Here is an 18567-nt window from a genome sequence, read left to right as displayed (position 1 = left end):
TACACGGATTATACGACATACGACAGAAGCTCGAAACAAATGACTGTGAATGAAAAGCCCTATTGATGGTGCGAAGTGATAAGTGATATACATAGAACGAAAGTTAAGTTTGGCAGTGTTGCCATGTGATCATTTTGACGTCATTCAAGTAACTGTCAGCTGAACGTCTTGCAATTTGACAGCATTTTGACAGTCAGTCAACAAACAGTCCAATGGAAGGAATGAAATGAACTTTAAATTTTCAATTTCTGGTCAGTGAATATTGATTATTTTTATAAATAATCCTCTTATTTTTTTAAAAAACTTACAATAACCGTTTATCTTTGTCATAATATTGTTACAATGGTGCTAACGAAAGAATACAGAATATGTATGCCCATGACTGTGGAAGAGGTAATATTAAGCAAAATTCCTATTATTAAATTAAGAGTAATTATGTTTTCTTTTTAAAAGTATCACATAGGACAACTTTATATGATAGCGAGACATAGTTTAGAACAATCTGGGGATGGCGAAGGAGTGGAAGTAGTTGAAAACAGGGAATGTTTGGACGAAAAACACGGCAAAGGACAATTCACAGAAAAAAGAATTCATCTCTCAAGGTACTAACATAAACAAGTTACTTTATTATGCTTATATTTACTGTCCGCTTTCATGCACAGATTTGGCAAAAAATTAACAAAGGAAATTAATCGCCTAGTAGTAATAACAGGTTAACCATAACCATTATGAGGATATCCCCCATACTATTTAGCATTTGGCTCGTATTGATTGATAAGAAATCATAGTAAGGCTTCCACTATTTAACCTTTCGTAATATTGGTTTCTATAAGATATAAACATCTAGCTAAAGCTAAGAGGTACTGTTCTCTAACTAAAAATAGAATCTCCAAATAGGGCTCTAGGACCCATTAGTCTTCGAGTTCTTTTTTTTTGTGGACATATTTAAATCAAACTTCTGTGTTACTTGATGTGTATGGGATACAATGATGTTTATATTATACCTATTCGTCTTCTTTAATTGTTATCTCCCAATCGGAGCTTGGAAATCATCATCACTATCTTAACTTTATTTACCGCTGCTCTGAAGAGTTCTATGGAACTGCATTTAAACCAGTTCCTTAGAATTTTCAATCAATGACATTCTCCTTCCAGTACTCCTAGTCCAAGAACCGAAGCTTTTCACCTAGCAATTTTTACAGAATGGATCGATTTGCTTGAAAATTTGAGAATAAGTAGTGGATAGTCCAAGGATCAAAATCTCTATGATACCGAAAGGCGCTTTTACCATGGAGGTGATTGCCACCCCATCTTGGGGGTGGAAACGTTTTATTATATTTTGACTTCAAAAGTTGATAAAAACATTCATTTTAAACAAAAAATGTTCTATACATTTTTTTGATAAAATTAATATTTTTCGATTTATTCGCTATCGAAAGTGTTGGTTTTATATCGAAAAAATCAATGTTTTTTGATATCATACTCATTTACAATTCACTCAATTTTTGTCATAGAAAATTTTTTTCAAACCAAGTTCTTGGGAATTAAATAACCTACATTTTTACCAAACTACAAAAATACGTTATTCGCTTTTGACTCCAGTTTTTTTAAAACCAATCATTCTACAACTGTCAAACTTCTAGAATCTATTACTAATACATAAATAAAGAAGTATGAATAAGGCCAATGACTAAAAACACCGCTAACTTACATTATTGTGCTTCCAATTGGATTTCTCCTTTTTTTTTCAAAAAAATATATTGATTTTTTAATCATAACTTTTTTTATTTTTTATCCTAGAAAGTTTGGTAAAAAATAATTTTGTAGGTTTCTACAAGGTCTCTAAGGCTATTAATATTAAATCCTTTTAAAACCCTCAGTCGCAAAAAGAGGTGACTGTAAAAGGGTTGGTAAAGGTGGTTTTTGCATGTTATTACAAGTTTTAATTGTCAATTAATAGCTCACTCAATTATTACAACAGAAAACATTTTTGCTAACCTTATTCTGGGGAATTAATTAAGGCCATCGGTACATAATTCGCAAATATTTTACGGGAATCCCTACTTTTTCTGTCTTTACACAGCAAATTACATGTAGTAAAATTCACACTGGTATGGATATGTAAACATTACTAGAATGTCATTCTACTTGAAAATGTCATCATTAATTTAAATGTTATTGGATAACTGTTATTTTTATAATTGCAAATTATTAATTCAGTTAATAAATGTGATAATTTTTTCACTAATTATGTATTCAGTGATTGTAATAATTTAGGTATATGTACAACAAACACTAATACTCAATCGAGAAAAGAGGAAAACTGTTAAAGTGATTTTTTAATAACATATTGTTACTATGGAACGCTTACAATTTTGAACATCTTTAACAACAAAATACTTGGATCACAGAATAAATAACCATATAAATATGGTTATTTATTCTGTGTCCTGATGTATTCTCTGCTTGGTTCTTCCACAAATAATACACAATAAATAACTTTTTATTAAGTTCACGTCTTAAATCAATTATTTATCAAATACACTATACATATATCAATATTATTTAATCAACAACTCAAAATGTTCCCGATGCCATGTCAAATATTTAAAATTGTCACTGATTGTCACTGTCTGACCGACAGTATGCTGACAATATTCTATTCGACTGAGTGCATTGTATGACAAAGATAGATTTGGAAATATTACCACGGACATTGTGTCATTTTTTTCGGATACTGAAAAAACCAATAAATTGTTTTGAAAAATTTAAATGCAGAATTAAAGACTATATCATTACCGAGGGCCGAAAGTCCCTTAGAATAAATAAAAAGTTTATTTTGAATGAGATATTTTAAATTAAATATCACACTAAATTTTGTCTTAGTTTTTCACCCCTGTAGCTTATTAAAATAAACATTATAGAAGTTCTCAGGGACATTCGGCCCTCGCCAATAACATAATCTTTCATTCTGCGTTTAAATTTTTCAAAAATACTCGGGATTCGAAAAAAATTAATCCGAGATTAAAAAGAATTACCGAGGCCCGAAAGTCCCTTAGAATAAATAAAAAGTTTATTTTGAATGAGATATTTTAAATTAAATATCACACTAAATTTTGTCTTAGGTTTTCACCCCTGTAACTTATTAAAATAAACATTATAGAAGTTCTCAGGGACATTCGGCCCTCGCCAATAACGTAATCTTTCATTCTGCGTTTAAATTTTTTAAAAATACTCAGGATTCGAAAAGAATTAATCTCCATTTGAATAGCATGGTAGCCGAAAATACTTACCCATCCTCTTAAGGTACAATTTTATATTTAAATATTTTTTTGTATCTGATGCTAATCTTTCTATTCTGAAGAAAAGGGCATCAAGCATGGTATTTTTGAGACCGCCTAAGTGTCCTCTTTCTACAGTTAACGTATGTTACTTTCCCAATGAAACACCCTGTATAAAAAAACAGCAATGCCAAAATGTTCAGGTCAAATCTGACGCTACATCCCGGACTAAAACTGTGATGTAGCCATATGCTAAAAATAAAAAAATGAAATTTAATATAATATATTTTATTTTATGCATTTTTGGATATTTACTTCTACATAAGATTATGTAATCAATTTCAAATCTTTAATTAAAAAAATCAATAAAACAGAAGTATAAAATCACTTTTCAATTTAGTGGCAATTAAAAAGGATGTTCGTATTGTTTTCATATAGTTAACATGAATGTCTACCACACAACTGATTCCATAGATAAATCCAAAGTATTTTAAGCTTAAATGAAATTAAAATAATTAGCGGCCATAAAATTTTTATATACAGGATGATTCATTAAGAATGTCCAATCTCTAAGTTGTCTAAGACCTCAAAATATTAAGATTTAACTCAAATCACTTAAATAAAATGTGACTCGCTACTGAGTTACAGGGTGTTTTATTTACAAATTTAATAACTATTTTTACCCAGTACAGTGGAACCTCGATAACTCGGATTAATCGGGACCGCGGCCGATCCGGGTTATCGAAAATCCGGGTTAGCCGGAGAATATAGTAAAAATTAATAAAAAACCTCCATTACAATTACAAAAACATGAAACACATATGCACAGTACACATCTAAATTACGTATAGTTGTATAGAGTGTAGAGTTTTGTTCATTTCTTGGTAAAAAACTCAGTCATACTGTAGAGATGTACCGACACCATAATATGGTAGGTCTGGATCCTGCGTACAAAAAAAAATTGATAAATAGCAAGCTGAAAATTTGTTATTAGCTTAAGGGTGTCTAGTCGGACAAACATTAATATATGGGAACACTGGAACAGGGGAAGTTTTAACTGTGGAACAGGTTAAAAATTTGGAACGGTCAGACCACGAAAACGGCACATGTATTTTTTCCGACAGAACAGACTTAAACTCTCCGAACAGAGATTAAACTCTCATGCAAAAATCAGACTGCTATTTATCACCAAATTGGCGTTTTAATGAGTGGAACATGTAGAATATGTCAAATGACAGGAATTATGACAGGTGATAAATAGCAGTCTGATTTTTGCATGAGAGTTTAATCTCTGTTCGGAGAGTTTAAGTCTGTTCTGTCGGACAAAACAAATGTGCCATTTTCGTGTTCTGACCGTTCCAAATTTTTGACCTGTTCCACAATTAAAACTGCCCCTGTTCCAGTGTTCTCATATATCAAAGTTTATCCGACTAGACACCCTTAAGCTATTAATAAATTTTTAGCTTGCTATTAATCAACTTTTTTTTCATACGCGGGATCCAGACCTATGGTAGCATAATATTATATTATGATGCTGCAATACATTTATTTTAAAGATTCGTCTTTATCAATCCTACCTAATGTTTCTAGTTTCTTTTCCATTGTCACTGCAACATTTTTACGTTTTGTTACCATTACGTAGACAAAGCAAACACAATCTGAAGCACGATTACATTACAGAACGGAAGTGATTAATAGGCTGTACTACACACAATACAAGAATTTTTAAATAGTCACGTCTTTTTTAAACAATGCTAAGACAGTTTGACATAAATAAAGAAAAAGGAATACAGACAGGTGTCTGTTCTTTCCGATAAGCTGAGACGGTCGCTCTGGCTGCCACCGTGTGCATGAATCATTTTTACTATTGTACTTATGTGTTCAAATTACACAAATACACATTATCTCTGAAATATTATTTGGCCTACATACATTTTTATTTGATAAAATTGTTAAATTGTTTATTTGTTAAATTTTTGTCTGATGAAAATCGGTCCGGGTTAGCCGGACTTCCGGGTTATCGGGGGCCGACTTATCGGGGTTCCACTGTACTTTAAAACTATTTGACGTATCCTTGTCATACTTTGCCGAAAGTGTAGTTACCGTACACTCTACTAAATTATGATAAACAAACGTTTCTGACTACTACCAGAGGCGTACGAGAGGGGACAGTGAATGGTTTACCCTTCCCAAATTCTGCGCCACTGGCGGAATTGCTATTTTAGCACAATATTTCGATTCTCCAATACTTTCTAGGTAAATAATATCCTCTTTATTCATAACTATAAAGTCATTAGTTTTCAAGATATTTGATGTTGAAAATGAAACTGCACAGCTATTTTGATTATTGTATTGTGCTTCTTGATTTTTAACTTCAAATATCTCGAAAACTAATGATTTTATCGGTAGGAATAAAAAGTATATTATTTACACAGAAAGTATTGGAGAATCCAAAAATTTCACTAAGAGTAATTCCGCCAGTGGCGTAGAATGTGGGAAGGGTCAACCATTCACTTTCCCCTGTCGTACGGCTTTGATTGTAGCCAGAAAGGTTTATTTAACATATTTTAGTAGGGTGTAATAAGGATATGTCAAATACTTTTAAAGTATTGGATACAAATAGTTAACACTTATGTAATAGGAATATTTGATTTAAAAATAATTAGTTATACACAGTACTTTAAAAGTATTTGACATATCCTGATCATATTTGCCAAAAAGTGTAGGTACTGTATACCCTGCTAATTTATGTTAAATAAACGTTTTTGGCTACTTCCAGAGGCATACAGGGGAAACTGAATGGTTGACCCTTCCCAAATTTTACGCCACTGATGGAATTTTTATTTTAGCATAATTTTTAGATTCTCCAATACTTACTATGTAAATAATGTACTCTTCATTAGTAACGATAGAATCATTAGTTTTCGAGATATTTGAAGTTAAAAATGAAAGAGCGCAATTCATTACTCAAAAGATCTGTGCCGTTTTATTTTCAACTTCAAATATCTCGAAAACTAATGACTTTTCGCCAGTGGCGTACCATTTGCGAAGGGTAAACCATCCACTTACCCTTGTCGTACACCTCTTGTAGTATCCAGAAACGTTTGTTTATCATAATTTAGTAAGGTGTACGGTAACTACATTTTCTGCAAAGTATGACAAGGATATGTCAAATAGTTTTTAAAATACTGGGTAAAAATTGTGATTAAATTTTTAAATAAAACACCCTGTAACTCAGTAACGAGGCAAATTTTATTTAAGTGATTTGGGTTAAATCTTAAATTTTGAGTTCTAGAATCTATAACTAAGAGATTGGACATTCTTAAGGAATCACCCTGTATACAGGGTGTTTATAAATAAGTGCGACAAACTTTAAGGAGTAATTCTGCATGAAAAAATAATGACAGTTTGCTAGGTAAATATATGTCCGCAAATGCTTCGTTTCCGAGATCCGGGCTGTTGAAAATTTTCTTAGAAATTGATGATTTATTTATTTAAAAATAAAATAAAATTTTTATTTTTAATTCAGTTGCAATGCGAAGCAGCGGCGGCTCGTGGGTCAATCTTCAGGGGGGTCATTTTGGTTTGAAAACTTCAAACTGTTGATTTTTTAAAGTATTTAAAAGATCTTTTAGCATTTATATTTTAGATAAAAAATACAGACTTAGATAAAACTCAATACTATTTACCCTAGTTTTCCGAAAATTAAATTTGTCTTTTTTTAGAGTAAATCTTTTAAAAAATATAGGAAAAATGGTATGAACAGGTTATTGACTGATATATAGATAGGAATATTTATAGTATAATAAATTGTAAATTTATTAAAACGAAACTTACTTTAAATATTTTTATATTTTAAGTCAATTCTTCTATCCTTTAGTTCTGCAAAATAGTCTATGACCTTCTCATTGAAATTTGGAATGCTCTTGACAAGCGTTTTCTCGATGCTCAGCATAGACAAGGCACTAAGTCTAGGTTGTCCCATCGTATTACGCAGGAATGTTTTTACTCTTTTTAAAGTAGAAAAACATCTCTCACTTTCCACGGTTGTCATAGGGAGTGTGCACAAAATATTTAATAACTTCACTGCTTCAGAAAATGTTTCAGACAAATTCATGTTAATAAAAAGCTGAAGTATGGCTACTGCACCAGCACTATTGCGAAAATCCTCACGACAATATAAGACTTCAAGTTCCGATTTTAGTTTGGAAATATTCACTGTGGGATAATTAGCCGTCACCATTTTTAAAATATTTTGCGGAAAGTTGGTAGTGTATGCTTCAAATTTCTCTATGTAGAATAACTGTGAAATCATGAGATGATCATTGAAACTAAACCTGTGATTTATTTCAGATATAATAATATCACAAATTTCAAGTGCAGTTCGTCGCTTTGGATCCTCTGCAGTAGTTTTTCTTTTTTTTGCTGTTGATGTGCTTGGTACTTCTGATTCCAAAATAGTATTTCTAATTATTTGGATATTGTTGTTAAAAGACAGGATACAATTTTTGACAGATATAACATCAATGTCTCGCATTTGCAATTGTTTAAACAATATATCAACATGGGGCATTATTTTATGGAAAAAATTTAACCAAAATAAAAAATGCTCATCTTCCAAATGTCTTTTTAAACCAGTTGCTTGATTTATATTGTTACCATCTTGCTCCTCATCAATAATTTCCTCTAAGCAAGATTTTAAATCATCTTTATAAGTGTATACAATTTCAACACATTTTGTATTGAAAGCCCATCGAGTAGGCGCAGCTTTAGGTAGCCTTACTTTAACCACTCTATCCAGAACCATCGTACGTTTTGGAGATCGGCCGAAAAAGGACGAAAATCCGTGTAAATTTGCAAAAAATATTTTTATCGGTTTGTGTTGACTCGCCGCTTTTTGGAGGATAAGATTAAATTGATGGGCATAGCAGTGAATGAAGTGTGCATTTGGGTATATTTCTTTAATTTTTGTTTGTACTCCTCCCAGTTTACCGCTCATGACTGATGCACCATCGTAACTTTGGGCAATCAATTTTTCAGGTGCTTCATTAATTTTTAATAATTGAAGTTCTTCCAATATTACATTAGTTAAATGTTGTGCTGTAGTACCTAGGGGGTTAACAAATTTCCAAAATCTTTCATGTACAATACCAGTTAATACATATCGCAATATGATAATCATCTGCGTTTTATTGGAGCTGTCTGTGGTCTCATCTACTTGAATGGCCACAAAATTTGTCTGGCCAATCTCCTTCATGATATGAGTATGCACAATGGCTAACATTGATTCTAAAATATCGTTCTGAATTGTTTTCGATGTTCCTTTAAATACTGTACTTTTTTCAATGTGTTCTTTAAACATTAAATCCAGTTCAGAAACAAAATCGATAAGGCCCAGAAAAATTCCACGATTATTGGAGCTGTCACTTTCGTCATGACCGCGCAATGCAATTTCGAAAACTCCACAAAATTTTACACAGTCGATTAGTTTGTTTAAAATATACCTATTTTTAGATACCAATTCATTAAAGTCATGCACAGATTTACGATATACACTATCAAGTTGCTGTCTTATGTTAACACGTCCTAAACTTGCGTAACTCATTGATGAATTTATATGAGTAGTTGAAGAGGCATGTTTTGTAATTTTCACTTTTAAATGCTTAATGTCAGTTACTCCATTTTTCGCCCATACAGCGTCATTCGAAAACAGTAAACACGGATAGCAAAAAAATGCATTTCTCACACTGCAGCCACAAATCCAATCACACAAATTGTACATTGATTCTTTAAAATATCTTTGAATGTCCTTACCCCTATCCTTTGTTGTTTGTTTTAAATTCATGTTTGGTTTTGGTCGACCACTTTCTTTTTTCTCAAGCCGCCGTTCATAATTTAGTGTTCCAGCAGATTTTAAGGCAATTATTTCGTCAACAACACTCATCTTGTTTTTGTTACAATCACAAAAAAATCCAACAAAACAAAATAAATTACGCAAATACGCCGCGATCGATATAGACCTGCCGTGAAGTGCGGTCAGCAGACGGTAACTAACTAAACGTGAGGCCGTCGACTCTACTAGAGGTATACGACGGAAAGGTCACTCCCACTCTCGCCCACGAAATTGCTATCTGCCGTCTCTTTTCTATTTTACATGCATTTGTCCATAAGCCATAAGAACTGTATATAGACAATTTAAAATACGGCCCAGCCACGGGCTTGTGTATAGCGCGAGGCGCGACGTTATTATATCTATTATATTTGTTTTGCCAATGCAGACTGCTGAGAGAGAATTTTATATTTCAGAGTGAAGTTTTAGATAAAAGATATTTTTAATAAAATTGGTATTTTTATGAGATTATTTTAGGGGGGTCATTGACCAATTGACCCTAAGGAGGAGCCGCGCTTGATGCGAAGGCAAAACAATCTTACTTTTCAATTAGAATACGGAGCGCAGTCCAGTCCCTTGAATCGCGATTTTCGGCTCTTATTGGAGCCTCATCGGAAAGAACGTAGGCTTGTTCTCCATACCCCAATTGATCAGCACTTAGAGGTTTTCCCACCCATTGCAACTGAAGTGAAAATAGGTGACTAGCGTCATCTGGCAATTAAAAGATGAAGTTTTCGATCCTAATAGCATTATTAATAATATTTAGAAAATATTAAAATATTACTAAAAGATTTTTAAATCGAAAACTTATTGGTCCATTTCCTTGGTAACACCTCCAAGGCTTCTAAAATTTGCAAGCCAAATGGATGCTGAAGCGAAGAAGACAAGAGAGAATTCAAAAAACTTACAATTCACGACCCCGTCTGTTCAGCTGGTAAATTCCAACAGAAAATGGACCTAGTTACTCGAAGGAGTAAAGACCAATATAAAAATAAAATAAAAATTTTATTTTTTATTCAGCTGCAATGCGAAGGCAAAACAAGCTTACTTTTCAATTAGAATACGGAGCGCAGTCCAGTCCCTTGAATCGCGATTTTCGGCTTTTATTGGAGCCTCATCGGAAAGGACGTAGGCTTGTTCTCCATACCCCAATTGATCAGCACTTAGAGGTTTTCCCACCCATTGCAACTGAAGTGAAAATAGGTGACTAGCGTCATCTGGCAATTAAAAGATGAAGTTTTCGATCCTAATAGCATTATTAATAATATTTAGAAAATATTAAAATATTACTAAAAGATTTTTAAATCGAAAACTTATTGGTCCATTTCCTTGGTAACACTTCCAAGGCTTCTAAAATTTGCAAGCCAAATGGATGCTGAAGCGAAGAAGACAAGAGGGAATTCAAAAAACTTACAATTCACGACCCCGTCTGTTCAGCTGGTAAATTCCAACAGAAAATAGACCTAGTTACTCAAAGGAGTAAAGACCAATATAAAAATAAAATAAAAATTTTATTTTTAATTCAGTTGCAATGCGAAGGCAAAACAATATTACTTTTCAATTAGAATACGGAGCGCAGTCCAGTCCCTTGAATCACGATTTTCGGCTCTTATTGGAGCCTCAGGAAAGAACGTAGGCTTGTTCTCCATACCCCAATTGATCAGCACTTAGAGGTTTTCCCACTCATTGCAACTGAAGTGAAAATATTAGGTGACTAGCGTCATCTGGCAATTAAAAGATGAAGTTTTCGATCCTAATAGCATTATTAATAATATTTAGAAAATATTAAAATATTACTAAAAGATTTTTAAGTCGAAAACTTATTGGTCAATTTCCTTGGTAACACCTCCAAGGCTTCTAAAATTTGCAAGCCAAATGGATGCTGAAGCGAAGAAGACAAGAGGGAATTCAAAAAACTTACAATTCACGACCCCGTCTGTTCAGCTGGTAAATTCCAACAGAAAATGGACCTAGTTACTCGAAGGAGTAAAGACCAATATAAAAATAAAATAAAAATTTTATTTTTAATTCAGTTGCAATGCGAAGGCAAAACAATCTTACTTTTCAATTAGAATACGGAGCGCAGTCCAGTCCCTTGAATCGCGATTTTCGGCTCTTATTGGAGCCTCATCGGAAAGAACGTAGGCTTGTTCTCCATACCCCAATTGATCAGTACTTAGAGGTTTTCCCACCCATTGCAACTGAAGTGAAAATATTAGGAGACTAGCGTCATCTGGCAATTAAAAGATGAAGTTTTCGATCCTAATAGCATTATTAATAATATTTAGAAAATATTAAAATATTACTAAAAGATTTTTAAATCGAAAACTTATTGGTCCATTTCCTTGGTAACACCTCCAAGGCTTCTAAAATTTGCAAGCCAAATGGATGCTGAAGCGAAGAAGACAAGAGAGAATTCAAAAAACTTACAATTCACGACCCCGTCTGTTCAGCTGGTAAATTCCAACAGAAAATGGACCTAGTTACTCGAAGGAGTAAAGACCAATATAAAAATAAAATAAAAATTTTATTTTTTATTCAGTTGCAATGCGAAGGCAAAACAAGCTTACTTTTCAATTAGAATACGGAGCGCAGTCCAGTCCCTTGAATCGCGATTTTCGGCTTTTATTGGAGCCTCATCGGAAAGGACGTAGGCTTGTTCTCCATACCCCAATTGATCAGCACTTAGAGGTTTTCCCACCCATTGCAACTGAAGTGAAAATATTAGGAGACTAGCGTCATCTGGCAATTAAAAGATGAAGTTTTCGATCCTAATAGCATTATTAATAATATTTAGAAAATATTAAAATATTACTAAAAGATTTTTAAATCGAAAACTTATTGGTCCATTTCCTTGGTAACACTTCCAAGGCTTCTAAAATTTGCAAGCCAAATGGATGCTGAAGCGAAGAAGACAAGAGGGAATTCAAAAAACTTACAATTCACGACCCCGTCTGTTCAGCTGGTAAATTCCAACAGAAAATAGACCTAGTTACTCAAAGGAGTAAAGACCAATATAAAAATAAAATAAAAATTTTATTTTTAATTCAGTTGCAATGCGAAGGCAAAACAATATTACTTTTCAATTAGAATACGGAGCGCAGTCCAGTCCCTTGAATCACGATTTTCGGCTCTTATTGGAGCCTCAGGAAAGAACGTAGGCTTGTTCTCCATACCCCAATTGATCAGCACTTAGAGGTTTTCCCACTCATTGCAACTGAAGTGAAAATATTAGGTGACTAGCGTCATCTGGCAATTAAAAGATGAAGTTTTCGATCCTAATAGCATTATTAATAATATTTAGAAAATATTAAAATATTACTAAAAGATTTTTAAGTCGAAAACTTATTGGTCAATTTCCTTGGTAACACCTCCAAGGCTTCTAAAATTTGCAAGCCAAATGGATGCTGAAGCGAAGAAGACAAGAGGGAATTCAAAAAACTTACAATTCACGACCCCGTCTGTTCAGCTGGTAAATTCCAACAGAAACTTCATCTATTTATTTATTTCTCTAAAACCTGTTAAGATTGCAATTGAAATTTGGTGAGTTTGAGGAGGTAGTTATTACAAATTTTTTGACATACAATTAAGAATTTTATATTTGTCATTGGCCCTCATAAATGTAATGGCCTCAATTTTTTTAAAGAAATATATAGTACGCTACTGAGGTATTTCAAATTAAAAATAATTTTTGAATTCCTCGTTCAATTTGTGACAAAAAATCTGTCTTCCCATTTTTCCATACGAGACATGGTTTTCATACAAAAAATAAAACATCTTAAGAGGCTACATCAGCGCGCCATCAAAACGGAAAACGCGTTCCAAGATTGAAGCTTTAATTTTGAATATTTTGTTAAGATATTTGGCACACATATTCGTAATTTAGTAAAGAATGGCGGTGCAGAGTCCAATTTAAGAAATGTTTTAGTATGTGGAAATAACTATAATTAACATTATTACAAAAACGAGCCTTTACCGCTATTATGAAGAACAAAAATACAGTTTCTTCAAATAAACTTGTTTATCCCATGCCTAGATTTTCTGTCACATTGGATCTACTAAAATTGATTATCTATAACAAGAAATCGAATATATTAAAACTAATAACTGATTAGACAACATACAGAAATAGTCACTGTCATTTTGACAAACCTGCGTCGGTTTTCTAAATGTAATAGCACAATTCTCTTATCTGTTCTGCTATCTGTATCGATATTTGTTCAGTGCAGTAGTGTATTGTTTTCTAAGATATTGGAATTCGTTAGTGTTGATCCATAGGGAATTAGTGTTTGTTTATAATTAATTTATTATATTTTTGTGTAATAGAACTATTGTGTAATAAGTTGTTGGACTATTTGAAACAAATAGATTATTATTAATTGTCACATTTACACAAAAACCTTCACAACATTTCTATTATGTTCTTCAAACTAACGTCAGCATATGTACCATATTGGTTTCCTTTATTATCACGATTAAATTAAACAAATTACAAATTTTGTTTGTTTTACGATCCTAAACCTATAACAGATATATGTTTGCAACCATCTGTTCTCTAGAGTATGCATAATCAATGCGAACTTACCGAGACAAGCTATAATATAGTATATTATACTATATTATATGCACGCCAACAGCAGTTGAACAGGGAACGAGTCACGCTAGTTGTATGTTTTTACACTCTGATGTAGTCTTATTACGGCACACCTCCACATGTGTTACATCGAAATACGAAATATGGGGGGATTGACAATCCCGTTTTATTATTATTTCGGGCAAATACATATATTATTATGTTAACATACAATTTTCACCTATTTTGGTTTATTTTTATAAATATTTATTTGCTAATAATAAAATTGATTTCTATTAATTCCATTTAGCGCGCCTATGAGTATTGAGTATATTGTCACAATATTGTCCCTTCATCTAGACACTGTCAAATATAGCCGACGCACTGTTGCCAAAGTTTGGCAGAAAGTTAGAAAAAGGATGTGCTACTAACTATCCCCCGAAGTAATCAGCCCTGTGATGTATCAAACCCGTTATAAATAACGTGTACACGTTATGTTATCATAACGTTTGATTATAACAGCCTGTATAACGTGTTGCCAAAAATTAGATGTGATGTAGGTATCATGTTTTTAACGTGCACGTTATCGAGCATGTTATTTTCAAAACGTTAAAGTATCGTCTTGCGCGACAAGAATAACAGTATACAGAAATTGAATAAGTTAGAGGAAGACAGACATAAACATGCAGCGTGCAGCGTAATACGCATCTTGTTAATCGCATATCTAGCACCAAAACCAAGAGGTTATTTGAAATTCCCGGTCCTCGGTCCGTGAGGTGTTCTTTCTATTGTGCATTTTATTTAATTTTTGCTTGTCGTGTTGTTATATTATAAAATGGCTCAACAAGGATTGAAATAAACTACAAAACGAACATTCAAATGGATTTACCCAATCTGACCAAACTGGTGTCTATAGTCCGTATTGTATGTTTTCTTCATTTATATGAATAAAATGTTTTTGTTTACAAATAACATAACCTCAAAAAATAATACACTATTTTTTATAGAAAATAACTTTAACAAACCTCCTAATAGCATCATCTAATTATGTATTTTAATAACCCGACGTTTACAATCTGACAAAATTCTGGACTAAATTGTCCATTTTTTATATTTATTTACTCTTTATAGCATACGTTATTTTATAACAAGAGGTTAAATAGGTCCCGTTAAAATGAACCTGTTATGTTACCAGATAACGTTTTTGAGAAACGTTATTTGTCATACATCATCAATTTGTAGAATTTAACGTAAATGCAGGATAACGTGCACGTTATTTATAACGTGTTTGATACATCACAGTTCTGAATATTGATTACGCGCTGATGTGTCCTCTTAAAGGTATGATTCCGAAAGTGACTGCAGACCGCAAACCACAGACTGCAGCGGCAGTGTCGTCTGCGGTCAGACCAATTCCGAGCAGAACTGCATCTACATAAGAGCGACAACAGCATTGCTCGATGGGAAGTTATAATAGTATGTATAGTAGTATTAAAAGTCGTATAAGTAAGATGTCAGACGCAATGAACGGCGATGAATGATTTATTTAGCTCCTGTCCTAAAGTTTTCCAAATATTTTCTTTAATGACATTATTACGATAATAGTTAACGTGGCTTTCGTCGTAAATAACTGAATATTTTGCTACAAAATTAATTAAATGGTCTTCTTCTTTTTTTGAAAAAAAACTCATTTTTAAAAGAATTTCAATTCTTTTCACTTTTCAGTCAATTTGGAAACATCAAAAATACGTGCTATCACTCTGCGGTCGGCGACACTACTGGTTCTGGTGCGGTACTGCGGTGGCGACGTTCTGCGTGCGTCGGCGACAGTGCCGCTGTACTCGGCACACAGCTCATAAGAAACCATATGAACCAGTAGGTCTGTCGCTGCGGTGTGCGGTCTGCGGTTTGCAGTTTTGTTTGGAATCGTACCTTAATGCTTACAAGTATTCGAAATAAGCTTTTATGAATGTATAGACGACGTGTTTGCGGACATATTATATTTAGAGCAAACTATTGCCGATTATATGGGTGTTCAGAAAGCAGCTCCGACATAAAACTTAACCCTCTGTTGGTTAGATATTATGCTTAGATACATATTACATAATTATTTTATGTTGATAAAGTTAAATTGAAATTGTTAAAATATACTATAGTAAGCAAAATAATATTTTGTACAAAGTAATAGGACAGTTGGTTTTTGTTTTGATTCAGAGCAGACCACAGGCCTCTCTGAAGATCCCAAAAGGGTGAAACAGACGTAAGAGGATGGTGGTTGCCTCTGAAACAGAATGAAATATTGACTGTCTTTCATTTTCTCTTAGTTTTACTCCTATTATGAATAAACGGAATCAACATTAGATAAAATTTTACCTAGATAAATTGACGGGATGTAAAGTGCAATCTTAGATTCCCCCTAGTCTGCTTCATTTGTCATTCGTTTGATTTGCAAATTTTAGAAAGCACGGATTTAGGTTGACACCAGAATGTTGGTTCCAACGATAGAAGTTTTAGATTTACGGTTCTAATGCCTGGTTGCACCAATAGATCTTAGGCTTAAGACGAGAATAAGATAATAATTAATATAATAAATAAGAATGTTATAATATAATAACAGATATAATTGATAATAAGATATGAATCCAAAATTATGGCGCAACGTAAGTGATACTCAAGGCGGCTTTATCTATACGTTGAGCTGGGCTAAGCTAGAGCTTAAGATCTGCTGGTGCAACCAGGCATAAGATTCTCATTGTGTTAAACTGAAATACACTAAGCATCAAAATTAACGCACCACCTTAAAAATGGGACATTTTTGATGTCTAGTATTTCTATTTTATTCTAGTGTTTTATTGACTATAATAAAGCATTCGACAAAGTACGACATGAACAATTAATGCATGTCCTGAAATCATAGAAGATAGACTACAATGACCTGAGGATTATATGGAATTTATACTATAAACAACGAGCAAAAGTACGTGTTAACGACTAGCTGTCAGAGGAAATTGAAATCAGACGTGGAGTGAGACAGGGATGCGTGTTGTCGCCAATTCTTTTTAATGCCTACTCGGAAGAGATCTTGAAAAAAGCTCTTGAGGGTGAAACAGCTGGAATAAAGGTAAATGGAGTTCCCATTAACAACATTAGATATGCATATGACACTATCATCTTAGCTGAAAATATTGGGAATCTTCAGAGACTGGTGACCAGAATAGCAGAGTTTGGACAAGAATACGGGCTAACAACGAATGTCAAGAAGACAAAGTTTATGAGAATATCGAAAACTCAAGATCCAATATCGAACGAGTCGACCGATATGCATACCTTGTAACAATGATCAACTCCACAGGAGATTACTTACAGGAAATCAAAATCAGAATAAACAAGGCTAGAGCAAATTTTAACAAAATGAGAAAAGTGCTCTGCACAAGAGATTTGAAGTTGGAGCTAAGAGTTAGGTTGGCTAGGTGCTACGTTTTCTCGACTTTGTTTTATGGAATGGAAGCTTGGACCTTGAATGCTGCATCAATGAAAAAACTAGAATCATTCGAGTTGTGGGTGTACAGAAGAATTCTGAAAATATCGTGGACAGAACACGTCACAAACAAAGAGGTTCTGAGAAAGATGAATAAAGAAATGGAAATCCTAAATACCATCAAAACAAGAAAATTGGAATATCTCGGACATATTACACGTGGAGAGAGATATAGCTTGCTCCAATTGATTATGCAGGGAAAGATTCAAGGAAGGAAAAATATAGGGAGACTCAGAATATCGTGGCTGCGCAACCTGAGAGAGTGGTACGGATGTACATCAAATGAACTTTTTAGAGCAGCCGTCTCTAAAATACGAATAGCTATGATGATTGCCGACCTCCACCGCGGAGATGGCACTTAAAGAAGAAGTATTTCCTAAACCTGTGGTCCGATTTGAGTGATTTTTTTAGTCTGTTATAGCTTTATTCTTCAAGAATATTGATGTAATAATATTATTGCTACAGAGGTAAGTGTCATTGTATACCGGATGTAACAATGATAGTGTGTTTTTTCCTCAAAGTTTGGAACACCCTGTGGAATATTCTAGCGCAGCGGTCCGCAACCCTGGCCAAGTCAACAAGGTCCTGTATTTATCAAGTTTTATTAAGGTTTATGCCCAAAATATAACCTCTCTTTACTTCCACAATTACACAATGTCTTTAAAACGGAGAGAATCGAAAATAATTTGAAATCCATGATATAACGTGGGAATATTGTGTATCTGTGTATACAGACAGCGCAGCTGCATTGACCGGCTCCCGAACAGGATTCAAAGCAAAAGTAGTAAATGAGATTGCACCTCACGTAGGCTTTGTTCACCGTATGATTCACCGTGAAGCCCTTGCAGTAAAACATTTGCAACCAGATGTAAATAAAGTGTTAGAACAAGTCGTAACAATAATAAATTTTATTAAAGCTCGCGCATTGAACAGTCGCCTTTTCAAAATAATGTTCGCGAATTGGGATCAGAATACGAAAATCTACTGTTACATACGGAGGTCAGGTGGTTATCGCGAGGAAAAAGACTCCAACGTGTATTTGATCTCAAAGAGGAAATCAGAATATTTCTACTTGAACGGGAACCAAAGCTAGCGGAATATTTCTTGAATGAAAATTGGCTGGCAACAGTTGGCTATCTTTCGGACATTTTTGAAAAATTTAATGATTTAAATCAATCGTTACAAGAGAAGAGTACAAATGTATTGATTTTGGCTAACAAAATAAAAGCTTTTGTAGGAAAATAAGTTTGTGGATAGACGAAATCAGTGATGAAAACTACGAGAT

General features: G+C 33.5%; 1 protein-coding gene across 1 annotated transcript in view; it reads left to right on the top strand.

The window, feature by feature from the left end:
* Positions 1-83: 83 nt before the first annotated feature.
* The window catches only part of LOC114334746 (cytoplasmic phosphatidylinositol transfer protein 1), a 36326-nt gene continuing 17842 nt past the window's right edge, over positions 84-18567 (top strand). Inside the window, exons 1-2 of the mRNA XM_028284834.2 lie at positions 84-393; positions 454-602. Coding sequence (XP_028140635.1) covers positions 343-393; positions 454-602 — 200 coding nt within the window. The 5' untranslated portion in view covers positions 84-342. The remainder of the gene's footprint in view (positions 394-453; positions 603-18567) is intronic.

This window comes from Diabrotica virgifera, chromosome 1 (genome assembly GCF_917563875.1).
Source record: "Diabrotica virgifera virgifera chromosome 1, PGI_DIABVI_V3a".
Classification (NCBI taxonomy): Eukaryota; Metazoa; Arthropoda; class Insecta; order Coleoptera; family Chrysomelidae; genus Diabrotica; species Diabrotica virgifera.
This window is presented reverse-complemented; position numbering and strand designations above follow the sequence as displayed.